The sequence below is a fragment of the Heptranchias perlo genome, unplaced genomic scaffold (assembly GCF_035084215.1).
Source record: "Heptranchias perlo isolate sHepPer1 unplaced genomic scaffold, sHepPer1.hap1 HAP1_SCAFFOLD_319, whole genome shotgun sequence".
Lineage (NCBI taxonomy): Eukaryota > Metazoa > Chordata > Chondrichthyes > Hexanchiformes > Hexanchidae > Heptranchias > Heptranchias perlo.
In genome coordinates, this window is record NW_027139331.1 from 26879 (window position 1) to 53919 (window position 27041).

General features: G+C 46.3%; 1 protein-coding gene and 2 non-coding genes across 3 annotated transcripts; all 3 read left to right on the plus strand.

Moving 5' to 3' along the window:
- The first annotated feature begins 5512 nt into the window (after window positions 1–5512).
- On the plus strand, window positions 5513–5584 carry trnaw-cca (transfer RNA tryptophan (anticodon CCA)). Its single transcript has one exon. It is a non-coding gene; the product is annotated as a tRNA-Trp (tRNA).
- A 4225-nt stretch (window positions 5585–9809) lies between these two features.
- Window positions 9810–9882, plus strand: trnar-acg (transfer RNA arginine (anticodon ACG)). The gene has a single exon. It is a non-coding gene; the product is annotated as a tRNA-Arg (tRNA).
- Window positions 9883–24148: 14266 nt separating this feature from the next.
- Window positions 24149–26227, plus strand: LOC137311257 (zinc finger protein 34-like; the record flags this gene model as incomplete). Its single annotated transcript, XM_067978575.1, has 2 exons — window positions 24149–24873; window positions 26083–26227. Coding segments are annotated over 2 exons (870 nt in total), but the record flags the coding sequence as incomplete, so codon positions are not given.
- Window positions 26228–27041: the final 814 nt, after the last annotated feature.

Here is a 27041-nt window from a genome sequence, read left to right on the forward strand (position 1 = left end):
GTCGGGCCATCCACATACTGATTGAGAAATTCCTCCTGAATACACTCAACAAATTTCTCTCCATCCAAGCCCCTAATGCTATGGCTGTCCCAGTCAATGTTGGGAAAGTTAAAGTCCCCTACTATTACCACCCTATTTTTCTTGCAGCTGTCTGTAATCTCCTTACATATTTGCTCCTCAATTTCCCGTTGACTATTTGGGGGTCTGTAGTACAATCCTATCAAAGTGATCTCTCCCTTCTTATTTTTCAGTTCTACCCATATAGACTCAGTGGGCGAACCCTCGGATATATCCCCTCTCACTACTGCCGTGATGTTCTCCCTAATCAAGAACGCAACTCCCCCTCCTCTCTTACCTCCTGCTCTATCTTTCCTATAGCATCTGTACCCTGGAACATTGAGCTGCCAGTCCTGCCCCATCTCACTGTTCTCTACCCTTCCAAGTTTTGTGTCATCTGCAAATTTTGATATATATCAAGAAAAGTAGTGGTCCCAGCACCGACCCCTATGGAACACCATTGCCCACCTCCCTCCAGTCCGAAAAACAACCATTCACCACAACTCTCTGTTTCCTGTCATTCAGCCAGTGCTGCATCCATATTGCTATTGCCCCCTTTATTCCATGGGCTGCAATCTTGATAGCAAGCCTACCACGTGGCACTTTATCAAACGCTTTTTGAAAGTCCATATACACCACGTCAACTGCATTGACCTCATCTACCCTCTCTGTTACCTCATCAAACTACTCTATCAAGTTCGTTAAACACGATTTGCCTTTAACAAATCCGTGCTGGAATTCCCTAATCAATCCACACTCGTCCAAGTGACTGTTAATTCTGTCCCGGATTATCATTTCCAAAACTTTCCCCATCACCGAGGTTAAACTGACTGGCCTATAGTTGCTGGGTTTATCTTTACACCCTTTTTTTGAACAAGGTTGTAACATTTGCAATTCTCCAGTCCTCCGGCACCATCCCCATATCGAAGGATGTCTGGAAGATTATGGCCAGTACCTGTGCAATTTCCCCCTTTACTTCCCTCAGCATCCTCGGGTGCATCCCATCTGGACCAGGTGACTTATCTATTTTAAGTACAGCAAGCCTTTCTAGTACCTCTTCTTTCTCATTTTTTAGCCCATCCAGTATCTTAACTATATCTTCCTTTATCAAGAATCTGGCAGCATCTTCTTCCTTGGTAAAGAACAATGCGAAGTACTCATTTAGTACCTCAGGCCATGTCCACTGCCTCCATGAGTACATAAGTACATAAGAAATTGGAGCAGGAGTAGGCCAATCGGCCCCTCGAGCCTGCTCCGCCATTCAATAAGATCATGGCTGATCTGATCCCAACCACAAATCTAAAGAACACAAGAAGTAGGAGCAGGACCCGGCCCTGGGCCCTCTGCACCACCCACAGGGCATTGACCGATCCGAACTCAGCTTCATGTCCAATTTCCTGCCCGCTCCCCATAACCCCTAATTCCCTTTACTTCTAGAAAACTGTCTATTTCTGTTTTAAATTTATCTAATGATGTAGCTTCCACAGCTTCCTGGGGCAGCAAATTCCACAGACCTACCACCCTCTGAGTGAAGAAGTTTCTCCTCATCTCAGTTTTGAAAGAGCAGCCCCTTATTCTAAGATTATGCCCCCTAGTTCTAGTTTCACCCATCTTTGGGAACATCCTTACTGCATCCACCCGATCAAGACCCTTCACAATCTTATATGTTTCAATAAGATCGCCTCTCATTCTTCTGAACTCCAATGAGTAGAGTCCCAATCTACTCAACCTCTCCTCATATGTCCGCCCCCTCATCCCCGGGATTAACCGAGTGAACCTCCTTTGTACTGCCTCGAGAGCAAGTATGTCTTTTCTTAAGTATGGAGACCAAAACTGTATGCAGTATTCCAGGTGCGGTCTCACCAATACCTTATATAACTGCAGCAATACCTCCCTGTTTTTATATTCTATCCCCCTAGCAATAAAAGCCAACATTCCGTTGGCTTTCTTGATCACCTGCTGCACCTGCATACCAACTTTTTGATTTTCTTGCACTAGGACCCCCAGATCCCTTTGTACTGCAGTACTTTCCACTTTCTCGCCATTAAGATAATAACTTGCTCTCTGATTTTTCCTGCCAAAGTGCATAACCTCACATTTTCCAATATTATATTGCATCTGCCAAATCTCCGCCCACTCACCCAGCCTGCCTATATCCCCTTGCAGGTTTTTTATGTCCTCCTCACTCTCTACTTTCCCTCCCATCTTTGTATCATCTGCAAATTTTGATATGTTGCACTCGGTCCCCTCCTCCAAATCGTTAATATAGATTGTAAAGAGTTGGGGACCCAGCACCGACCCCTGTGGAACACCACTGGTTACTGGTTGCCAGTCCGAAAATGAACCATTTATCCCAACTCTCTGCTTCCTGTTCGATAACCAATCCTCCACCCATGCCAGAATATTACCCCCAATCCCGTTATTTTTTATCTTAAGTAATAATCTTTTATGTGGCACCTTGTCGAATGCCTTCTGGAAGTCTAAATACACTATGTGCACTGGTTCCCCTTTATCCACCCTGTACGTTATATCCTCAAAGAACTCAAGCAAATTTGTCAGACATGACTTCCCCTTCATAAAGCCATGCTGACTTTGTCCTATTAAATTATGCTTATCTAAATGTTCCGTTACTGTCTCCTTAATAATAGACTCCAAAATTTTACCCACCACAGATGTTAAGCTAACTGGCCTATAATTTCCAGCCTTCTGCCTACTACCCTTTTTAAATAACAGTGTTACATTAGCAGTTTTCCAATCTGCCGGGACCTCTCCTGAGTCCAGGGAATTTTGGAAAACTATCACCAAAGCATCCACAATCCCTACTGCCACTTCCCTCAAGACCCTAGGATGGAAGCCATCAGGTCCAGGGGATTTATCCGCCTTGAGTCCCATTATTTTACTGAGTACCATCTCCTGAGTGATTTTAATCGTATTTAGCTCCTCCCCCCGTAGAGTCCCCTGTTTGTCCAGTGTTGGGATATTCTTAGTGTCCTCTACTGTAAAGACTGAAACAAAATATTTGTTCAGCATTTTTGCCATCTCCATGTTTCCCACCATTAATTTCCCGGTCTCATCCTCTAAGGGACCTACGTTTGCCTTAGCCACCCTTTTTCTTTTTATATAACTATAGAAACTCTTGCTATCTGTTTTTATATTTTTTGCTGATTTCTTTTCATAATCTAACTTCCCTTTCTTAATCAATCCTTTAGTTACTTTTTGCTGTCTTTTGAAGAATTCCCAATCTTCTATCCTCCCACTAAGTTTGGCTACCTTATATGTCCTTGTTTTTAGTCGGATACTATCCTTGATTTCTTTACTGAGCCACGGATGGCTGTCATTTCTTTTACACCCTTTTTTCCTCAGTGGAATATATTTATTTTGAAAGTTGTAAAATAACTCCCTAAATGAACACCACGGCTCATGTACCGTCTTACCCTTTAATCTATTTTCCCAGTCCACTTTAATCAATTCCGCTCTCATACCATCATAGTCTCCTTTATTCAAGCTCAGTACGCTTGTTTGAGAATCAACCTTCTCACCCTCTAATTGGATATGGAATTCAACCATGTTGTGGTCGCTCGTTCCAAAGGGATCCTTAACTAGGACATTATTAATTAATCCTGACTCATTACACAGGACCAGGTCCAAGGTTGCCTGCCCCCTTGTAGGATCAGTTACATACTGCTCAAGAAATCCATCCCTGATGCACTCAATGAACTCGTCCTCAAGGCTGCTCTGCCCAATTTGATTTGTCCAGTTAATATGATAATTAAAATCCCCCATAATTATGGCTGTTCCCTTATTACATGCCCCGACTATTTCCTGATTAATACTTCTTCCAGCAGAGTTGCAACTATTAGGAGGCCTATATACTACGCCCACTAATGTTTTTTTCCCCTTATTATTCCTTATCTCCACCCAAACTGTTTCATTATCTTGATGCTTTGTCCCAATATCATTTATCTGTATTACAGTGATTCCTTCCTTTATTAACATAGCCACCCCACCTCCCCTTCCTTCCTGCCTGTCCTTCCTGATTGTTAAATACCCTGGCATATTTAATTCCCAGTCATTGTCACCCTTGAGCCATGTTTCTGTAATGGCCACAAGATCATACCCATACGTAGATCTCCTTTATGGTCCCTAATCGTCCCCGCCCCTCCTCTTACTACCCGTTTACTGTTAACATGTCTGTAGAAGGCTTTTTGATTCCCTTTTATGTTTTCCGCGATTCTTATACTCTCTCTTTGCCCCTCTTATTTCCTTTTTCACTTCCCCTCTGAACTTTCTATAGTCTCTCTGGTTGGTACTTGTGTTATCAACCTGACACCTGTCATAGGTCACTTTTCCCCGCTTCATCTTACTCTCTATCTCTCTTATTATCCAGGGAGCTCTGGCTTTAGTTGCCCGACCTTTCTACCTCGTTGGAATGTACCTTCTCTATACCCGAATCATCTTTTTAAAAGCCACCCACTGCTCAATTATAGTTTTGCCTGACAATCTTTAATTCCAATTTACCGGGGCCAGATCTGTTCTCATCCCACTGAAATTGACCCTCCTCCAATTGAGTACTTTTACTTTAGAGTGGACAGAGTCCATTTCCATAGCTATTCTAATCCTTATGATACTGATCGCTGCTCCCTAAATGCTCCCCCACTGACACTTGCTCCACTTGGCCCGCCTCATTCCCTTGCACCAAGTCCAGCAATGCCTCCTTCCTCAGTGGGCCAGAAACGTACTGGTCGAGAAAGTTATCCTGAACACATTTCAAAAATTCCTCCCCTTCTTTGCGCCTTATATTATTGTTATCCCAGTCTATATTAGGATAGTTGAAATTCCCGGTTATTACTATTTTATGGCTTTTGCACCTCTCTGTAATTTCCCTGCAAATTTGCTCCTCTATATCCGTCCCACTAGCTGGTGGCCTATAGAATACACCCAGGAGTGTAATCGCATCTCTATTGTTCCTTAACTCGAACTCAGTACCCAGGGGAAATTGCCGAGTTCCTGGGAACTTTGTATTAAACAGAAGTTAGCAGCAAAAAGTGTTCGTGGTGGGACTGAGAAATGCTTTAACAGCCGGCACCCTGTAAAACAGAGCTCCAAGTGTCGGTTTAAATAAAGTCCTGAACTGACAGAGCGGCGGGCAGATGAGGATTGAATTAAATCCCAATTCACTGAATCTAAACAAGGTTTAAATAAGTGAACCTGTCAGGAGTGGGATTCCTGAGCTTGTGTGTGAGCTGAAACTGGATCGGTCCCGTTCTGTAAAGACTGAATGGCAGGCGGCTCCCAGACAGGGCTCAGGCCGGGACTGGCAGCTCTCCGCTGGGAACGGCTGGATTGGAGAGCGGGGCTCCTGCGCTGTTGCTGCTGCTGCTTCCGCCTCTTCGAGTCCCTGTGGCGGTCGGTACCGATCTCCCTCCTATGGATCCGGCTCCAGGTGGGCGCTGTGGACCTCGTGGCGCAACGGTAGCGCGTCTGACTCCAGATCAGAAGGATGCGTGTTCGAATCACGTCGGGGTCATTGCATTTTCGCAACGTTTCAGTGTCACTCTGTTTTATCGCGGGGCAGTCTTTCAGGGATGGTCTGTTCACTGTGTGTAAAATAATATTTATCACAGAATGAACACACCACAGAAGGAGGCCATTCAACCCATCAATCCCTTACCTGCCTTTTGTAAGACCAATCCCATTGGTCCCATTCCCCGTCCCTTTCCCCGTGGCCCTGCATTTTCCCCTTCAAGTATTTATCAAATTCCTTTTTGAAAGCCACGATTGAATCTGCTTCCACCACCCTTTCAGGCAGCACATTCCAGATCATAACTATTCGCTGCGTAAAAAAGATTTTCCTCATGTCGCCTTTGGTTCTTTTGCAATCACCTCAAATCTGTGTCCTCTGGTTCTCGACACTTCCGCCAATGGGAACAGCTTCTCTTTATTAACTTTATCTAAACCCTTCATGACTTTGAACACTTCTATCAAATCTCCTCTGAACCTTCTCTGCTCTGAGGAGAACAACCCCAGCACGGCGTAAATGCGGTCAATTGGCTCCAATTTATTTAACTGGGCATTAAACAAAGTGTGAGAGACTGGCAAGGCGTTGTGCGAACGGAGCTCACTGCTTTAAGACAATAAATCCAATCACTGCGTGGGCGCTGGGTTCAAATCTCACTGTTGAGAGAATTTCTGACAATGTTCATTTTGACCTGTTCGCAGAAAACCCGATTGTCGTGCGATGGAGCAGAGGATGTGAAAGAAGCTGAAAGTGGAAGTGCAGATATTAGTTTCATCACGGGGACAGGACACGTTTCCACAGGTTCGGGCCTCTCACCTTAATATTCTTTCCAGCAGAGTGGGACAGGTGATCAGAGTGACCGGGCTCCAGCGGCGCAATCGGTCAGTGCGCGGTCCTTATCTGACAGGACAGGGTCGGGAAATACCGAGGTTGTTAATTCGAGTCTCAGCGAGATCAAACAATCCTTTTGCTTGTCAACATTTCGACCGGAGTTGAAGGTACAAATGGTTTGTTCCAAAATGCATCTTATTTGAATTGCCATGTGGTTCCTCCGGATTACGCTGTTGCAATAGCAGATGAGATGTTCAGTATTACTTGTTTACAGGAGGGAGGCTGCGGTTTTGGAAACACAAACTATGATTTTGATCCATCTACAAATCGTGGGATTTAACTGGAGCTTTAAACCAGCGCCTTCGACCGCTCAGCCAGGATACTTTCCAACCTACACTTCAGGAGCGAGTTTTACAGGAATAGAATTACTACAAACAAGAATTCTACCCCTCCAGCACCAATGCTCACACGGCAGCAGGATGCATGTGTCCAGTTAGAAACCTGTCTGAAGGAACATTCAGTCTGACAGAGCCGGAAGTCCAGCAGATTGACTTTCGGTCTGAGCAGATGATGAGTCTCCTTCTGAGAGAGTTTCGCCAATCCAGCTCGGAGTGGATTTAGAATCATAAATCCGGGTGTGACTGGAGCCACTTGTGTAAGATGAAGTGTCGGGGGCAGTTTCCCGTCCTTTGAATGTCTTCTCCAACCATTAAGTAGAAGTCCAACACGCTGTCCATTGCGCCACAGAGTCAGTTATACAATGTGAGGGAGAGCGGGGATCCTGTGCTGTGGTTGAGGCGGTCAGGCCGCTCCTGTTTCCGCCTCTCACATTCCGAGAGCCGGGGCGGCAGTCTGCACCGATCGCCCTCCAATGGATCCGGCTCCAGCCGCTTGTTGTGGGCCTGGTGCAAGAACAGTCGCGTCTGACTCCACATCAGAAGGCTGCGTGTTTTGAACCAGGTTGAAATCACAGCATTTTCACTGTGGCTCAGGGTCCTGCCGACTGATTTTAGATCGGGACAGTGTTTTAGCGATGGGATGTTCAGTGTTTGTGCAACAATATCAAAATTAAATTTGACACATTAATGAGCTTTTTGTTCTGTTACTTTCTATTTACACCCTCTCCAGTTTTATGTAGAAACAGTTAACAACGTTTAAGGGATGTGGTGTGCAGTGTTTGTGGAATCAGTGTAATTAAATTTGATACTTTCATCTGTTCCTTCTCCAACCCAGACTCTTATCATTAGATTTGTAGCTTCACCCTGTTTAAAATAGGTTACTCAGTGATAGAAATAAATCAGTAACAACCCCGAAACCTCAGCGGGTATATTTGTTCCAATACCTTGTGATGGTCTCGATTTCCATTCAAATTTTCAATCAGCAAATCCCAACGGGTGTTTTGGGTTTGACAAACTAATTTAAGTACTTGACTGGTTCCTGGAAATGATCCAATGGAGATTTCCTTACCGGTACAGATATAGAAATAAATACATTCCATCATTTTACAAATGACAGTTGTGTAAATAACTATATCGCGATATCCAACATGGAAAAGCAACTCTTCATGTTCATCAAAAAAATTCCACATTTTATTGTATTAATCCACTTACGTTTCAATGTAGAACATATATTCAGAGCATCCCTCTAAACTTAAAGAATGGTAAAACAATTGCAGATTTTACAAACACATAACACGCTATCGTATAATTAAGATTAATGCCTACTTTGTGAAAGTTGTATTCTAATTGTCTTTATGATGTTAAGAAAAATATTTCTAGATGTACATCCCCAACTTAACGGAGAAACTAAGATGTAAACCAAAAGGATTTTTCAAAAACTATTTGGGGCGATATGATCAGTTCCCCTTCTCCTTTCTTTAATTGTTACCTTTTGTTAATTGTTCATCTTGATCCGTTTGCTTCATTTTTTCCTCAGTCATTGATGGTGAATTTTCTATCTGTTAACGTTTTTAAATATTTGATTTGTTTGTTCCCTTCCTCTTGACTTGTGATTTGTTGATATCCATGTAAAAGTCTGAAACAGAAATGTGTTTATATTCAGGCGTGACTCTGAAGTGTGAGACCGAGAGGTGATGCCGGATGTGTGACCGAGAGAACAACTGCTGGAGGCGGAACTGTCCGTAACCTAACATACCCCGTGTGGCATTGCACATAGTCGGTCGGATGACAAAGTTTTACATTGACTGAACGGCTATGTACACAACACACAACGGATTTTAATACTGCTTTAACTCCACAAAGTCCAATCACCATAAATGACCAAAGTCTCAGATCAGTTAGAATTGAATTACTGTTGGTGAGGGGAGTTTGTACATTGGAAGGAGTTTATATATTTACAGCTCCAGGTAAACCTGCAAACCTCCCTCACCTGTAGGTTACGTCACCATGAGGTTTCCACCTTGCTTTGCGCTTCTGGACTTCTGAAATGTGATTGAACCTGACCAAAAGTTTCCTATAATTAGTGAGGAAGGAAGGTATCAGTGTAAATGGGAGATAGAAACGTGGATATTTCACTGGGTACCATGGGAACCAGATACACTGCTCATTCCAGTTATTTGTTCGGCAGGAAACAGAAATCATTCTCTTCAACTGTACTCGCCCGAAGGAAAAGGAAAGAAACAAAACTGCTCAGTTCTTTGTTTTAGCTTCTTCTGCTGGTTTACGTTCACTCACCGAGAAAGTGAGAGAGAGACTGAGAGATTGGATTGGCTGTTTCACTTTATAATCCATTATACTTTGTACTTATTGTTAGAGACGGTTCCATCCCAACAATCCTGTGCCTGACCTTCTCATTGATACTAAGATGTGTTCAAAATGAGTTTCAACCAATTTTACAAAAGCTGAACAGCGAAAACTGCTTCGCAACTCTTCATGGTGATTCGGTTGCTGGTTGTAAGTAAAGAAGTTTGTACAATCAGCCCTCTGGAGCAATATCCTCAAAAGGTGTTTCGGACACATTGTATGAGAGGTCCGCCTGCACAGTGCAGGAACATTCACATACTGCAGATCTGGAATCCTTTCCTTGTTGGCTCCGGAACTAATACAAATACCGCTCTGTGTTATTTTGTTGCTTAATTCACAAATTGGGTAAATATCACAGAGGAGGCTGAAGACAAAAAATGCCCCGACCAAACGGGCACTTTGAGCAGCTCAGCCACGGAGCCAAATCAAACTGCAAATTCACCACCTCCTCTCACTGATACCTGTCAGATACCCGCCACTGTCTGGTGGAGTTTGAGGCCGTTTGGTACATTTCTATATCTCTTGTCCATTTCGCTGTGTTTGCCGACACTGTCTGTATCTCTCGCTGTGTTTATCTCTCTGTGTCAATCTGTGGGTTGATTCTGAATGAAAAATGAAATAAAACACACCAGTCATCGGCTGGGCCAGTGGCGCAATGGATAACGCGTCTGACTACGGATCAGAAGATTGTAGGTTCGACTCCTACCTGGCTCGGATTTATGCAATTTTCCCTCTGACACTGGGGAACTGAGAATCAAATTTCATAATAAAATATTGTTGATGGTGATTCAGCGAAGAAAACATTCCATTTTCAATGATTTCGGTTCAGTTATGGAAAGAATGAAACTGTGACCACAACGTGTTTGCAACAAGCCGCCTTTTAAGTTGATGTCCGGCTCGCTAACATTGCAGCACGAGGTGTGGGCACCGCACTGATAACCTTCAGGTGTATCCGGGCCTTTCAGACACTTCGTGTGACACAAGAGCTTTCCAATCCCCGCCAGCTCCTGGACACCGAGACTTCCGTTCGAAGCAGCATTCACCGCCAGGACCGCTATCCCGCTCCCTTTTCCGGTCTGCATAAAATCCGATGCTAAAATTACAAAGTAGGACGGACAGTAACTGGAAAACAGTTCAACTTTCAGTGTTCAGACTTTGGGGAGAACCATAAACAGGACTTTGAGTAAATATAGATTGGGTGTGGATTCGGAGTAAGCTGTTCTGTTATAAACTGTGGATGTGTAGATATGAATGTGATGTTTATATATGAACTGTGGGTGTGTATATATGAGTGCGATGTTTATATATGAACTGTGGGTGTGTATATATGAGTGTGATGTTTATATATGAACTGTGGGTGTGTATATATGAGTGCGATGTTTATATATGAACTGTGGGTGTGTATATATGAATGTGATGTTTATATATGAACTGTGGGTGTGTATATATGAGTGTGATGTTTATATATGAACTGTGGGTGTGTATATATGAATGTGATGTTTATATATGAACTGTGGGTGTGTATATATGAATGTGATGTTTATATATGAACTGTGGGTGTGTATATATGAGTGTGATGTTTATACATGAACTGAGGGTGTGTATATATGAGTGCGATGTTTATATATGAATTGTGGGTGTGTATATATGAGTGTGATGTTTATATATGAACTGTGGGTGTGTATATATGAGTGTGATGTTTATATATGAACTGTGGGTGTGTATATATGAGTGTGATGTTTATACATGAACTGAGGGTGTGTATATATGAGTGCGATGTTTATATATGAATTGTGGGTGTGTATATATGAGTGTGATGTTTATATATGAACTGTGGGTGTGTATATATGAGTGTGATGTTTATATATGAACTGTGGGTGTGTATATATGAGTGTGATGTTTATATATGAACTGTGGGGTGTGTATATATGAGTGTGATGTTTATATATGAACTGTGGGTGTGTCTATATGAGTGTGATGTTTATACATGAACTGAGGGTGTGTATATATGAGTGCGATGTTTATATATGAACTGTGGGTGTGTATATATGAGTGTGATGTTTATATATGAACTGTGGGTGTGTATATATGAGTGTGATGTTTATATATGAACTGTGGGTGTGTATATATGAGTGCGATGTTTATATATGAACTGTGGGGTGTATATATGAGTGCGATGTTTATACATGAAGTGCGGATTGACCGGGAGGGGTAATTCCTCCTGGGGTTATATTTTCTTCCAACATAATGACACAAAGTTCAATTTGCAGTGGGGCGGTAATCGCTCAGTTGGGAGGGCGTTGGACTAAAGATCTAAAGATCTCGGGTTTCACAAGTTTGAGTTATTTAGTTTCTGCCTCTTTGAATCCCAGAATCATAGAATGGTGACAGCACGGAAGGAGGCCATTCGGCACGTCGAGTCCGTGCCGGCCCTCTGCAAGAGCAATCCAGCTTGTCACACCGCCCCCCCACTCCCCCAGTTTACCCGTAGCCCTGCATTTTTTTCCCTTCAAGTACTTATCCAATTCTCTTTTGAAAGCCACGATTGAATCTGCCTACAGCACTCACTTAGGCAGTGAATTCCAGATCTTAACCACTCGCTGTGTAAAAGCGTTTTTCCTCATGTTGACTTTGATTCTTTTGCAATCTCCATAAATCTTTGTCCTCTGGTTCTTGACCCTTCCGCCCATGGGAGCAGTTTCTCTCGATCCACTCTGTCTAGAATCTTCATGTTTTTAAAAACATCGACGAAATATCCTCTCAACATTCTCTGCTCTAAGGAGAACAACCCCAGCTTCTCCAGTCTATCCACGTTACTGAAGTCCCTCATTCCTGGAACCTTTCCAATAAATCTGTTCTGCACCTTCTCAAAGGCCTTCACATCCTTCCTAAAGTGCGGTGCCAAGAACTGGACACAATACTGCAGTTGTGGCCGAACCAGTGGTTTATAAAGGTTCATCATAACTTCCTTCCTTATGTACTCTATGCCTCTATTTGTAAAGCCCACGATCCTGTATGCTTCTTTAACCGCTTTCTCAATCTGCCCGGCCATCTTTAAAGATTTGTTCACATGAACCCCCAGATTTCTCGGTTCCTGCAGCTCCTTTCGAATTGTGCCCTTCAGTTTATTTCTCCTCTCCTCGTTCTTCCACCAAAATGTATCGCTTCGCACTTCTTTGCGTTAAATTTCATCTGCCATGTTTCTGCCCATTCCACCAACCTGTCTTTGTCCTGTCACTCTCCTCCTCACTGTTGTTGGACTGGAAAAATACGCTTGTGAACACAGATCCAAAACCTCCAGCCTCCCCTCACCTAACCTGATATATATATAATAAAGAATGATTAGCCACTCCTATCCTCACAAAAATTCGATAGTTAAATCGCACATGTCGCATTTAGGTAGCAGCAAAGCATGATGGGATACTTGACCATTATGGGAGCAGTTCGTAACCCACACTGTAAGAGCTGACAAAGGCAGGTTTGTTGGATTTATGGCCACCCCCTCGCTTATCTCCAGAACACACTAAGGAATGTTTACTCAAGGACATTGTTTATCCTAACTAACTCACTTGGGATGATTAAGGGAGAAGCGGTGGATATCTCCAAGGTCACCCCAGCACAAAAGGGAGTGAGGGATGAGCTGCTCAGGACTTGTGAAGACCCCCGCCCAGTCTCAATGTTTGGGACTTATGTGTTTACTGATAAGGGCCCTCCTCAGGAATGTGAGATGTTTAAAGTCATGGGACGATCCAAGGTAGCACCTGACAAGTGAGTGGCAGACTATACCACCCAATGAAACCCACTGTAGTTATGTAAACATGTACCCTCACCTCTCACAGCAGGTGGGTGTTGCTTATTGAAAGGTATAAACATGCTTGTAGTGCTGATGTTCCTTTGAGAGTTAGTCACGAGCTTGAGGAAGCTGACCCCTCTCCCTTTGTGCACAAAGCTTTCGAATAAACTTTAACTTTGTCAGCAGTTCTGTCTCCGTCTGGTTTTGCTCCAAAAATTCGAGTCTAACAGTTGATGTCAGAAGTGGGATACTGCGCTGCAGGTCGGCTAACGGATCCTGTATTGGAGGGTACGTGGTATAGTGAAACAGGATAGCCCTGTACTCCAGATGGGGGGTGCCCCTGTATAAAGCCCTCGAGGGTGAGGCCGGTAGCCTATGGTAGGGGCTCGGCTCATCATTGGAGACAGGATTGGCAGTGGCACTTGCCGCAGTATTAAAATTATCCACGTAGTAAAATTCCTCACGGAGACCACGGATTGACGGAATTGACGAGACCTGTAGGTTTATAAGATATAGTGTAAGTGTTTGTTTGCTTAGAGTATAAGTTTATGCCGTTATTCCGATACAGTATAAGGTTGGATTTTGAGAGTCACGTGGTGATGGACACGGACAAGGGTGGTGGTTTATCTCAAACACCGAGCCTGAGCCTGAATTAAGAGGACCAAGTCCCACGTGACGGCCAGGATCAAGTAGGCGAAGGGAACGACAACCACCACAGAATCGTGATCCGGGGACCAGTGAGTGTGTATAAATTAGACTATAAGGTGATACGTTTGTGCCGATTAAAGTATAAGATTAGAGTAAAATAAATTAAAGTATAAGATAGAGCATAAGGATATACGTAATGATTGACATGAGTAACGAGGGGAAACCCCTTCCTCCGGACGTCCCGGCTCTGCCCACCAGTGTCTCTGTTGTAAAACGAGTCCAAGAGGCTAATTTAAAATATCAAAGTGAAATGATCAGGAACGGATGGAAGGAAACGAGTCCTGTAGTCGATCAAATAGAGTGGTGGGCGGGACACAAGGCTGCTAAACAAATTAATTATGGTACCGTTCTGCTCGCTAGTTGGGCAGATCAGACAGGATATTTAATCGTGAACAAATGGGGGAGACCGTCTTCTCTCCAGGACTTTTTGAGACCTGTACAAGAGGCTAAAGTTCGAGTTTGCAGCCTTTTTGGATCTGGAAGTGCCAGCAACGGAGGAGTTAGACGATTTACAGGAATGTGGGGGGAATGGTTAAGGCAATGGAGGCTCTGCAGCACAAAACGCCGCAGACCGAGTGCCTCCCGAATACAACCGTATCTGCCCTTCGGCACCGGGACAACCTGGAAATAGGGAGCCGAAACCCCTGGCCCCTGTCCGAGTAAATCCAAACCCAGCCGGAGGGGCGGCAAATGGGGAAATGGGAGGCAGGGGCACATTGGGGGGAATCTCAGCCTTTAACACCACAGGAGAGATCCAGCCTGATCCTTCTCATTCCCGACCTGAAGTGATATAATCCCAATGTCGACGTATGGGCAAAGATACAAAGCGCCGCCCGACATTTTAATCTGTCCATAAAGGACATAAAAGATATCATTGAGGTTAAGTGCCTCTCTGCTGTCTTTGGGGCGTTGCCCCCTTGGGATTTGCAAGTCCCAGCCACTATGGTCGAGTATGACACCCAATTTGAAGCTCTAAAGACCTGGGTTCAAGATGGATTGGGTAACGGCACTGCCACCTGGACAGAACTCACGGCCCCACGACAAAACCCTGGGGAAGACCCCAGTGCGTATATTGACCGGGTAATTGAACGGTATGAACATTGGGGACAGACCAACGGCATCCCCGCCAAACACAACGATCCAAGATTTATAGATAGCTTAATTCGGGGACTGGAGAAACCATACCAAACAGCGCTTAGGATGGGGGCCAGTCCACAGGCCACTGAGGCAGGGCTTCGGGAATGGACTAGTCAGCTTTTCGGGTTCTATCTGACAGACACCCACACTCACCGCCAGGGCCACACCCTATCCGTCCTGCCGTGGATCCTGCACCACACTCGCCCAAAAATTAAAACAGAACCGGTAGCAGTAGCCCGAGAGGATCGTGCCTGCTATAATTGCCAGGAAACAGGCCATTTATATCGAGACTGCCCCGTGTAAAGGAAACCATGAACCAATTGTGGGCGCCCGGGGCATAGCCAAGCCACGTGTTACGGAAAGGGGGGGGGGGGGAAGGGAAGGACAGGGGCCCCGGGGAACCACTCAGGGGTCACAAAGACCAACAAGGGGGGGGGGGGGCGTTATCCGACCGTGAATTGGAGGGACTGCGAGCTCTCCTCCTCCCATCTTCCCCTCATCAAGGATTGGACACCCAGGCCTCCTCCGTCGGAGGACCGGGGGCCACCCGCCCGTGTCTAAACGTACTGTTAGGAGGCCGGTAGTATTGTGCTCTTTTATACACGGGAGCCTCGGTGTCGATAACCGACTCAGATTTTCCTACCGTAAACAAAAAAATACATATCAGCGGGGTTAGTGGGGAGAGCGTGATCCTTCGCCAGAGCATTCCAATCCCCCTACAGCTATCCCCCGGGCCAGGCTCTGGGAAGGTCCCAATAACCAGGGTCTGATTTTGGGAATGGACATCTTGCACCAGATGGAGGCGAACCTGCCTTGAGTGACCACTCACTGCAAATAGGGGGGCCGTGAGGGGGAGGTTTCCCTTTTCAGCAGATTATACCCAACAGTGTGGGGTACAGGTCCTCCGACCGATTGGGCGTGCTTGGGCGGAGGAAGGGCTATGGGGGAAAGTTTGCGCAGCTTACCCTCTCGCATGGGCTACACACAAGCTAGATTGCGGTAGGGCACAGATAGACCCTGTCAGGGTTCACGGACCCGACCACGAGGCTCACCGGCAGTATCCCCTCCGGCCGGAGGCCCAACGTGCCGTTGAGTCATCAGTGGGAGATTTGTTAGAAACCGGGATAGTGATTGAGACCCGTTCCCGGACCAACTCCCCCGTATGGCCTGTGCAAAAGCCAGATGGGTCCTGGAGGCTGACCATAGACTATACGGCCCTGAACAAAGTCACAGATAAACTCCACGCTCCAGTAGCAAACCCCGCTCCCATTTTAAACGGCCTCCACCCAGGCCTGTCCATATTTACGGCACTGGACATCCAAGACGGGTTCTGGACCTGTCCTCTGGACGCTGAGTCCCGGGAATGTTTTGCCTTCACTGTGCGGTCCACTCAATATACCTGGACCCGGCTGCCCCACGGATTCCACCATTCCCCCATTATTTTTCACAAGAGTCTGGAAAAGGCTCTCCAACCGGCAATGGTGGATGCCCGCATGCAAACCCCCGCCTGTCTCCAGTATGTAGACGACTTTCTCATCAGAAGCCCTTCACCCTCAGATCATTTAGACGCCCTAACATGTGTCTTGGAGACGCTAATCGTAGGAGGTTTTAAACTGAATCCGACTAAGGCCCAAGAGGAGCTCCCACGGGTTATCTATCTGGGTCAGATCATCTCCCCAGAAGGGAGAACGTTAACCCCCGAGACGGTCCGAGTGCTTTTACAAATGCCGCGACCGGCGACCGTCTACGGCCTGCGGAGCGTAACGGGTTTGTTCAATTACACTGACAGCCAGGATGCTTACTCTGTCGTCCATGACTACTCGCGGCTCTGGCAGCGACGAGGCTATTTGACTACCTTAGGCCATTAAATTAAGCACGGCCCTGCGATCGCCGAGCTTATTCGGGCAGCGAGTGGTCCCACCTTGGGGGTTGTCATTAAGATTCGGGCCCATCAGACGGGGGAGACCCCGGAAATCAGAGGGAACCGGGCTGCGGACTTGGCCGCTAAGCAGGCGGCCTTCACCCTCCCTGTGACGGCTCTTAATTCTGCAGAGGGGAAGCACAAGGGACAGGACTAGCGAGGTAACAAGTGAGTCCCTCCTAACCGCGTACCTCTCTGAGTCCCCCGAGAATATCCACCTCTGGGTGCAAGAGGGAGCACATCAAGACGCCCAGGGGTTTTGGCGTCATGAGACCCGGTATGCGGTCCCTGGAGCCTTTCGACGAGCCCTGATACAATCCGACCATGAACCCACACACCTGGGAGGGTACAAATTATACTACCTCATAGCTGACACCTGGTGGTGGCCCGGCCTGGCCAGGGAAATCCACGAGTCCGGACGCTTCTGTTTGCCCTGTCTCCAAACGGGAATTGGGGGTCACATACGAGGACGTATGGGACTCGCCCGACGGCCCAGCGGACCATGGACACATTTACAGATGGATTTCATTGGCCCCTCCCTCCCAGTGGCGGTACAGCCATGTTTTTGTCATCATTGACCTTTTCACTCGCTGGGTGGAGGATTTCCCGACCAGGGGGAATACGGCCGAAGCAGCAGCAAAAATCCTAGCCATGGAGGTCATTCCTCGCTGGGGAGTGTCCTACCAGATAGGTTCGGATCAGGGAACTAATTTCACCGGCAAGACAATGAAACAGGCTTTGGCTCTTTTGGGGGTCCGACAGCGGTTCCACATCCCCTGCCATCCTCAATCGTCTGGAATGGGAGAGGGAATGAACCGCACGCTAAAACAATCCATCAGTAAAATCATCCTGCAGACCGGTAAAGGGTGGAACACCGTCCTCCCCGCTAATCTTTGGCGATTACGGGCCACGCCAGCCAAAAGCACCGGCTTTACACCATTCGAACTAATGACTGGACGGGCCATGGTGTTACCCCAAGACGCACCCCCACTGGGCACAGGGGACACCTCCCAGTTCCAAAACACCCTCCTGACATACCTGCGTCTGCTCAGTGAGACCAACCAGGCTAACCATTTCCGGGTCCAGCATTTACAGGAGGCACACTATCTCTCCAGATGTCAGCGTCTCCCTCCTCAAGCTCATTGCTGCAGCATGAACGGATCGGACTGGATTGGAACAGGACGTGTGGAGGGGTTAACAGATGCGTAATAAATCGTTAAGAATAATGCGAATCAGCGCTCTTTTTTTTTTCCAGGACCAAGGTCAGAAGATCGAGTCAATTGTTTAGGATGTTCTGTATCTCTCTCTCTGCCTTACAGGTACACGGGCCGGCCCCAGTACTGCCACCGCTACCGGACATATTGACTCTCCAACTATTGGTTACCCAGGCTGGAATATTTCCCTCCTCTTCATCCTCCTCTCTGTTTCTTTCCCCTTTTCCCAGGTCTATCGGACCCCTCTTCGCCTACCCCGGCCCAGCACTGGTCCCTGAACCTGGGGCACTGGCGACTTTGACACTATGAATTGGTCTGTATCAGGGATGATAGGATTGTTGGGACTGCTGGTTTATGGGCGGGCAGCTACTGACTCGGAGTTAGAATGGTGCCGGGACGAGTTTGGTACACACACGTGCTATCTGGATGATAGCCGAGGTGGGTATGTGTTAGTTACGCTACTTAATGTGTGCCATCCCCAGTCCGGAGTTTAGCTTCACCCCGGAAAGTCCTGTACGAATTGGACATGAGGAGCTGGTGGACATACACCAGGACAACACGACCTTTCTTCAAGTGTCTGAAGACATTAGGAACGACGTATGGAACTACATCAACACGTTTGGATATCCAATACCTCCATTGCCCGAACACCTGAGACAGTTACGAGAGAAGGTTGAACATTCCCAGCAGGTGAATTATACCATGGAACAGGGGAGCAAGGAGTTGAGGAAAGACATCATGTGGTGGGATGTCTCATGGGACTGGGGACTAAATGTACAGATTCACCCATGGATCCGACTAATTTCCCATGTTTTGGTCATGGTGCAGTTTATACTGGTCTTTATTCTGCTATGTATGGCATGTAAGAAATGTAAACGGGCTGTGGCAAAACATCTGGCTGGACAGGAGGTTAAAACAGCTGGTGTATGCGCCCCTCCCCCACCCGTGCTTCAGACGATTTCAGCCGCTTGTGGGAAAAATCAAGTGTGTGGGTGAGGAGAGCAGCAGGAGATTGAATCGGGAATGGTTTTAATGTAAATGACTAATTACCCTCTTTTGATGCAGACCCGGTGCCTCGACAGGCGGCCGCCTCGACAGGACTCATGTCGGATCATATGTGACCAATAGAGGATCCCCCTGGAATAGCCAGTGGGCTGGAGAGGGGAGAGGGCGAGTAAATTAGGTTGATTATTATACAAAACCTCAGTCACTTGCGCTCTTGCTTTTCCCTGAATAATCCAATGTCCAACCCCACTGTAAAGGTGTTTTTCGGGGTTTGGAGGGGGGACTGTTGGACTGGAAAATAGGCTTGTGAACAGAAATCCAAAACCTCCAGCCCCCCCTCACCTAACCTGATATATATATATATATATATTAAAGAATGATTAGCCACTCCTATCCTCACACACACAAGTAGTTAAATCGCACATGTAGCATTTAGGTAGCAGCAAAGCATGATGGGATACTTGACCATTATGGGAGCAGCTTGTAACCCACATTGTAAAAGCTGACAAAGGCAGGTTTGTTGGATTTGTGTCCACCACCTCGCTTATCTCCAGAACACACCAGGGAATGTTTATCCAAGGCCGAAGCCGACATTGTTTATCCTAACTAGCTCACTTCAGATGATTAAGGGAGGAGCGGTGGATATCTCCAAGGTTACCCCAGCTCAAAAGGGAGTCAGATAGGAAGCAGCTGCTCAGGGATTTGTGAAGACCCTTTGTGTAGTTTCAATGTCTGGGACTTGTGTTTATTGATAAGGGTCCTCCTCAGGAATGTGAGATGTTTAATGTCATGGGACGACCCAAGGTAGCCCCTGACAAGTGAGTGGCAGACTATACCACCCAATGAAACCCTCTGTAGTTACATAGACCTGTACCACATTCTACAGCAGGTGGGTGTTGCTTATTGAAAGGTATAAACATGCTTGTAGTGCTGACGTTCCTTTGAGAGTGAGTCACGAGCTTGAGGAAGCTGCCACTCTCCCTTTGTGCACAAGGTTTTCTAATAAACTATAACTTGGTCAGCAGTTCCGTCTCCGTCTGGTTTTGATCCAAAAATTCGAGTCTAACAAGGCTGAGGATTGATTTAATTGAGGTGTACAAATTTATGTGTGGCCGAGATAGGCTGGATAGGAAGGACCGATTTCCCTGAGCAGAGAGGTCAATAAACAAGGGGCACGGCATTGATTTAAAGTGATTGGTAGAAGGATTATTGAGGAGCTGAGGAAAACATTTTTCACCCAGAGGGTGGTAGGTGTCTGGAATTCACTGCCTGAAAGAGTGGTAGAGGCAGAAACCCTCAACTCATTTAAAAGGTACCCGGATATGCACCTGAAGTGCCGAGACCGACAAGGCTATGGACCAAGTGCTGGAAAGTGGGATTAGGCTGGGTGGCTCAATTTCGGCTGGCGTGGACACAATGGACTGAATGGCCTCCTTCTGTGTTGTAAATTTTCTCTGATTCTATGATTCTAATTAACACGAAGCAGGGTAGTTCAGGGATCATGAGAACACTACTGAAGAAAAGTAACTGCTGGGAACCAAGCAATGTGTCCTTGTAAACCACAGATTAGGGAAGTTCCAGCTCCAGTGACAGAGATGGATCACAACAGGGTATAAAAGTGAGGGGATACTGATGTAAGGGGCAGTTGGGACTGGAGACACCGGAGATCAAGCTCAGGGAGTCCGTGGTTCCATCCAGAGGGCTGATCTCGTCTACACGGGGGATTTGCATGTTTAGTCTGGTATGGGAGAGGAAAGAGAATTTGCTCATATATTTCTTCATGAGGTATTAAAGTTGCTGACTCTCAGACTTGTTAATTAATAAGACAATGCATTATTTAGAACCTTCCATCCCTAAGTCTCTCTGCTTCTCTACTTTTAAACTTTCACCATTTAGTTTACATTTCATCTCATTTTTCTTCCTCTCAAAATGCATCACGTCACATTTCTCTGCATTAAATTTCACCTGGCCCATTTACTAACCCGTGGACGTCACAGTGAAGTCACTGACTCCTCTTCACAGTTGCCCCGGTGCCAATTTTGGCGTCATCTAGCAATTTTCACCTTGTGTCCCACATACCCAAGCTCATATCATTCTCTGTATTGTGGTTAGCAATGGTCCCAACACTGACCCTGTGGGACACCACTGTTCACATCCCTCCAGTCTGGAGAACATCCATTAACCACTACTTTCTGTTTTCTGCCCTTTACACAACTCCCTAAACACACTGCCTCATTCCTTTTAATACGGTAAGTACTAATTTTATCAACAAGCCTCCTGTCCGGCATCTTACCAAACACCCTTTCACAATCAATGTCCACAACATCCACTACATTCACTTTATCAGTAGACTTGAGTTATCTCAAATGATCCATGTTGGCTGTTCTTAGTTAATGTGTTTTTCTTACAAATGTTGAAATGTTTGCTCCACCTCATCTGGTTTGATCTGTTTCAAGACGCAACAGAAAGGTCGAGTTGTCTCCAGGAGTTTAAGATAAATTAGGTTTTAAAAATTATGTTTCAGACAATGAGGGACATCTGGGCTTCGACCCGCCCATTCGGTGCCACAACTCCCACCCCTCACACACTCCGATTGGTTGGAGGACCAACTCACCCCTCAGCCGCCCACCCCTCAAGTCAATTTCCGCTCCTCCTCTTGGTCCGGAACTCTCCTTAATCACCAGGGCGGGATTAGTGTTGAGACTGACATCCTGAGGTGCAGTTCGAAAATAAACATGAATTGAACCCGTCCGTTGCAACATTTAATAAAACGAAATTAATAAAAGTTACCGTAAAAATATTTTCTGGAGTTCACCAAAGTGGGGGAGCGCCTGCGCTGTGTGTTTGTGCCGATTTAAATGACACGAAGAGCTGGTGTTTCATTTTATTTTATTATCTTTGTTCCAAACGCGCTCTTCCTGCTTCCAATGTCTTTGTTTTTCGGCCTGTTATTAAAATCATCAATGGCGGCTGCATCACCCAGCATGCAGCGCGGTACAGATTGTGCCCTATCTGAATCAGTGGAGCTCAGTGCGCAGGCGCGGTAGTGACTCATGATCGGGCAGTGTGTCCTGAGCATGCGCGGCCAGTCGAGGCTGCGGGAGGAGCGCGTTCGGTGCAGGTCAGAGGATCGGAGCAAGAGGCTCAATAAACCCCGGGGCCCGGGTCCGGGCTCAGGCCCAGGCTCAGGCTTTACAAACCCCGAGTGCGGCCCCAGACCCGAATATAAAACAGTGAACATTATCCCCCCCTCACTACCCGCCGGGAAATGAAGGGGAAATGGGGATCGGTCAGGGAGCGTCTGTAAATGAAGGAGAAATGGTGATCGGTCAGGGAGCGTCTGTAAATGAAGGAGAAATGGTGATCGGTCAGGGAGCGTCTGTAAATGATGGAGAAATGGTGATCGGTCGGGGAGCGTCTGTAAATGAAGGAGAAATGGTGATCGGTCAGGGAGCGTCTGTAAATGAAGGAGAAATAGTGATCGGTCAGGGAGCGTGTGTAAATGAAGGAGAAATGGTGATCTGTCAGGGAGCGTCTGTAAATGAAGGAGAAATGGTGATCGGTCAGGGAGCGCCTGTAAATGAAGGAGAAATGGTGATCGGTGAGGGAGCGTCTGTAAATGAAGGAGAAATGGTGATCGGTCAGGGAGCGCCTGTAAATGAAGGAGAAATGGTGATCGGTCAGGCAGCGTCTATTAATGAAGCTGAAATGGTGATCGGTCAAGGAGTGTCTCTCAATGAAGAAGAAATCGTGATCGGTCAGGGAGCGTCTGTAAATGAAGAAGGAATGGTGATCAGTCAGGGAGTGTCTGCAAATCAAGGAGAAATGGTGATTGGTCAGGGAGCATTTGTAAATTAAGGAGAAATGATGATCAGTCAAGGGAGAGTCTGTAAATGAAGGAGAAATGGTGATCGGTCAGAGATCATCTGCAAATGAGGGAGAAATGGTGATTGGTCAGGGAGCATCTGGAAATGAAGGAGAAATGGTAATCGGTCAGGGAGCATCTGTAAATGAAGGAGAAATGGTGATCGGTCAGGGAGCATCTGTAAATGAAGGAGAAATGGTGATCGGTCGGGGAAGGTTTGTAAATGAAGGAGAATTGATGATCGGTCAGCGAGCATCGACAAATGAATGAGGAATGGTAATTGGTCAGGGAGCGTCTGTGAATGAAGGAGAAATGGTGATCTCTATATCTTCAGTCATCCAGGGAGCTCGAGCTTTGGATGCTGTTCCTTTCCTCCTCGTGGGAATCTGTCTACTCTGTACCCAAACCCACTCCTCCTTGAAGGCCTCCCACTGTTCAATTACTGTTCTGCCTGCCAATTTTTGATTCCAATCCTCCAGGACAAGATCCCTTTTTAACTCACTGGAATTAGCCCTCCTCCAGTTAAGAATTTTCGTATTTGACTGTCCCCTGTCCTTTTCCATAAATATTCAAAACCTAATGAGATTATGATCACTGCTGCCCCACTGAAACATGCTCCACCTGCCCCACTTCATTCTCCACAACGAGCCCATTGCTGTACTCACATTCACTCTCTCACACTCTCTTATATTCAATCTCTCACATTCACTGTCTGACATTCACTCTCTGGCATTCACTGTGTCACATTAACTCTCACGCTCTCTCACATTCATTCTCTCACTCTCTCTCACCCTTTCACTCATGGTTTCGGGTCACTGAAAGATGACACGATGGTTTGGATTTCAGCACAGGGAGGAGGGAGATTGTGTGGGATGGAGATTTACATCTTTGGAGGAACAAGAGAGGAAAGAATGTTCCATAGAAACTAGAAATGTCTATTCTGAATTTCTATCCTGTACTTACAGTAATGACTTTTCTGAACTCCTTTTGCAGGGTATTGGAAGGGGAGAATTTGGAGAGGGAAATTCAAATCAAAAATCACGTCCGATCTGACAGAGTCACTCGATTCATCAGGACCTGAATATCATCGGCCTTTGAATGTGGAAGGAGAAATGTTTGTCTGTTCTGTCTGTGGGAGAAGATTTCAAACATCAGTGTGAGTGGGAAAGCACCGAGACACACACACCCGAGTGAGAGTGTTCCAGTGCACTGACTGTGGAAAGAGCTTTAACCAGTTACACAGCCTGAAAAAACATCGCACCATTCACAGCGGGGAGACACCGTACACGTGTTCTGTGCTTGGACGAGGCTTCAACTGATCGTCCAACCTGGAGAGACACAAGGACACCCGGACCACGGAGAAACCGTGGAAATGTGGGGACTGTGGGAAGGGATTCAATTACCCTTCAGAGCTGGAAACTGATCGACACTCTCACACTGGGGAGAGGCCGTTCACCTGCTCCGTGTGTGGGAAGGGATTTACTCGGTCATCCAACCTGCTGAAACACCAGCGAGTTCACACTGGGGAGAGGCCGTTCTCCTGCTCTGTGTGTGGGAAGAGATTCACTCAGTCTTCCAACCTGCTGACACACCAGCTTGTTCACTCCGATGAGAGACCTTTTAAATGCTCTCACTGTGAGAAGAGCTTTAAAAGCAGAAAGGAACTGTTGAGACATCAACGCAGTGACACGGGGGAGAGGCCGTTCATCTGCTCTGTGTGTAAGAAGAGATTCACTCAGTCCTCCATCCTGCTGAGACACCAGCAACTTCACTCCGGCGAGAGACCTTTTAAATGTTCTGACTGTGAGAAGAGGTTTAAAAGCAAAATTAATCTGCTGACACACCAACGCACCCACACTGGGGAGAGACCGTTCTCCTGCTTTGTGTGTAAGAAGAGATTTACTCAGTCATCCCACCTGCTGAGACACCAGCGAGTTCACACTGGGGAGAGGCCGTTCTCCTGCTCCGTGTGTGGGAAGAGATTCACTCAGACTTTCAACCTGCTGATACACCAGCGAGTTCACTCCGATGAGAGAAGTTTTAAATGTTCTGACTGTGAGATGAGGTTTAAAAGCAAAATTAATCTGCTGATACACCAACGCACTCACACTGGGGAGAGGCCGTTCCCCTGCTCCCTGTGTAAGAAGAGATTTACTCGGTCATCCCACCTGCTGAGACACCAGCGAGTTCACTCTGATAAGAGACCGATTAAAGTTCCGACTGTGGGAAGAGATTTAAAAGCAAAAGGAATCTGCTGACACACCAACGCACTCACACTGGGGAGAGACCGTTCACCTGCTCCGTGTGAGGGAAGGGATTCACTATTTCATCCGAACTGCTGATGCACCAATTTGTTCACACTGGGGAGAGACCTTTTTAATGTTCTGACTGTGAGAAGACCTGTAAAAGCAGATACCAACTATGGAGACATCGACGCATTCACACTGGGGAGAGGCCGTTCACCTGCTCCATGTGCAGGAAGAGATTTACTCGGTCATCACACCTTCTATCACACCAGCGAGTTCACACTGGGGAGAGACCTTTAAAATGTTCTGACTGTGGGAAGAGATATAAAAACAACAGGAATCTACTGAGACACCAACGTACTCACCCTGGGGAGAGACTATTTAAATGTTCTCACAAATGATCTGCTGAAACACCAACACACTGACACTGGGGAGAGACTGTTCACCTGCTCCGTGTGTGGGAAGGGATTCACTAATTCATCCCACCTTCTGAAACATCAACTTGTTGACACTATTGAGTGACCTTTTAATGCAGTGACTGTGAGAAGAGCTTTCAAAGCAGAAATGAACTGCTGACACATCAACTCACGCCCATTGGGGAGAGACTGTTCACCTGCTCCGTGTGTGGGAAGGGATTCACTCAGTCATCACATGTGCTGAGACTCCAGCGAGTTCACATCTGATTACAGGGGTTGGATTCTGCTGTTAATCCCATCCAGGACTGAACCATGTTCATTCTGACAGATGGGGTTTGTTTCTCCTGATGTTAATAACCCCTATAACTGGGCTGGAGTTTAATATTCAGGATATTTGTGAAATAAATCAGCTTTGTTTTAAACACCTTGTTGTAGATTTTGGTCTTTCCCACCTGAGTGTTTAGCATCACCTGACTGGAGCTCAGAAAGGACAATCTGGGGGGAGGATCGTCCGGTGGGAACAGAACTTCAGCCTGGACACAGTCCTTCAGGGCCACACTGAGAGGGGCAAACGGCACTTTGGTCTTTCTCGTCTCTCTTCACTGACAGCAAAATCTCCGTGTGGGTTAATCTTGAGGCGTGTAAGAAATGTGCCCCAGCCGCTCTCTTCCATGGTTCAGAGCTTCTCGGAACGGAACAGAAGGCTCCTGTACAACGGTGTTTAGAGACAGGAAGAACAATGTGTCAGGATTAACCCATTAACAGATATAATTTAGTATAATTATAATCAATAGTGGAAGTAGAATCAAATGTACTGTGAATCTATGTATCTGTCAATGTAAACTGTACTGTGTATTAATATAGAATGAACCATGTAACGTGTGTTCAATAAGAAAGTGCTGGTGGGCCGAGAAGGATGCATGATGGTTATTATAGTCAAGTTTGCAGTTAAAACTAAAAGGATGCTGACAACAGTAAAGTGGGAATGAACAGACCTAAGGGAGGAATGTGCTGTAATAGCATAATGTCTAAAAGACATGTAGATAAAGGGACTGAAGGTTCATTAAATCAAGGAGTCACTCAGGCTCAGGCCTCTCTATCTCGAGCCTCCACAAGCCAGTGAGCAGAAGTCTGTTTATACAAACGGTTCTGTGAAGGCTCGCAATGTAAACTCTAAATAAGGTTCTGTTAAGTCTGTAACAACAAGGCACGGATGGGACCAGGAGTTATGCTTGGAATGTAACTTCTGAAGGTTGAGAGACATGAATAATGGTCAGGCTGAGAGATGTGGATGTGAGAGTGAACTGCTCATAAACTGAAAAAGGGAATAAGAAAAGACCTCAAAAGCTGAGGAAGGCGCACAAGATTCTGGCAAGGAAGAAGAGAACTTTTCAGTCAACAGATCACAGCGAGAGAGAGAGAGAGAGAGACCGCACTGTAGTCACTTGGAGGGATAGAGAGAGAGAGAGAGAGAGACCGCACCGTAGTCACTTGGAGGGAGAGAGAGAGAGAGAGACCGCACCGTTGTCACTTGGAGGGACAGAGAGAGAGAGAGAGAGAGACCGCAC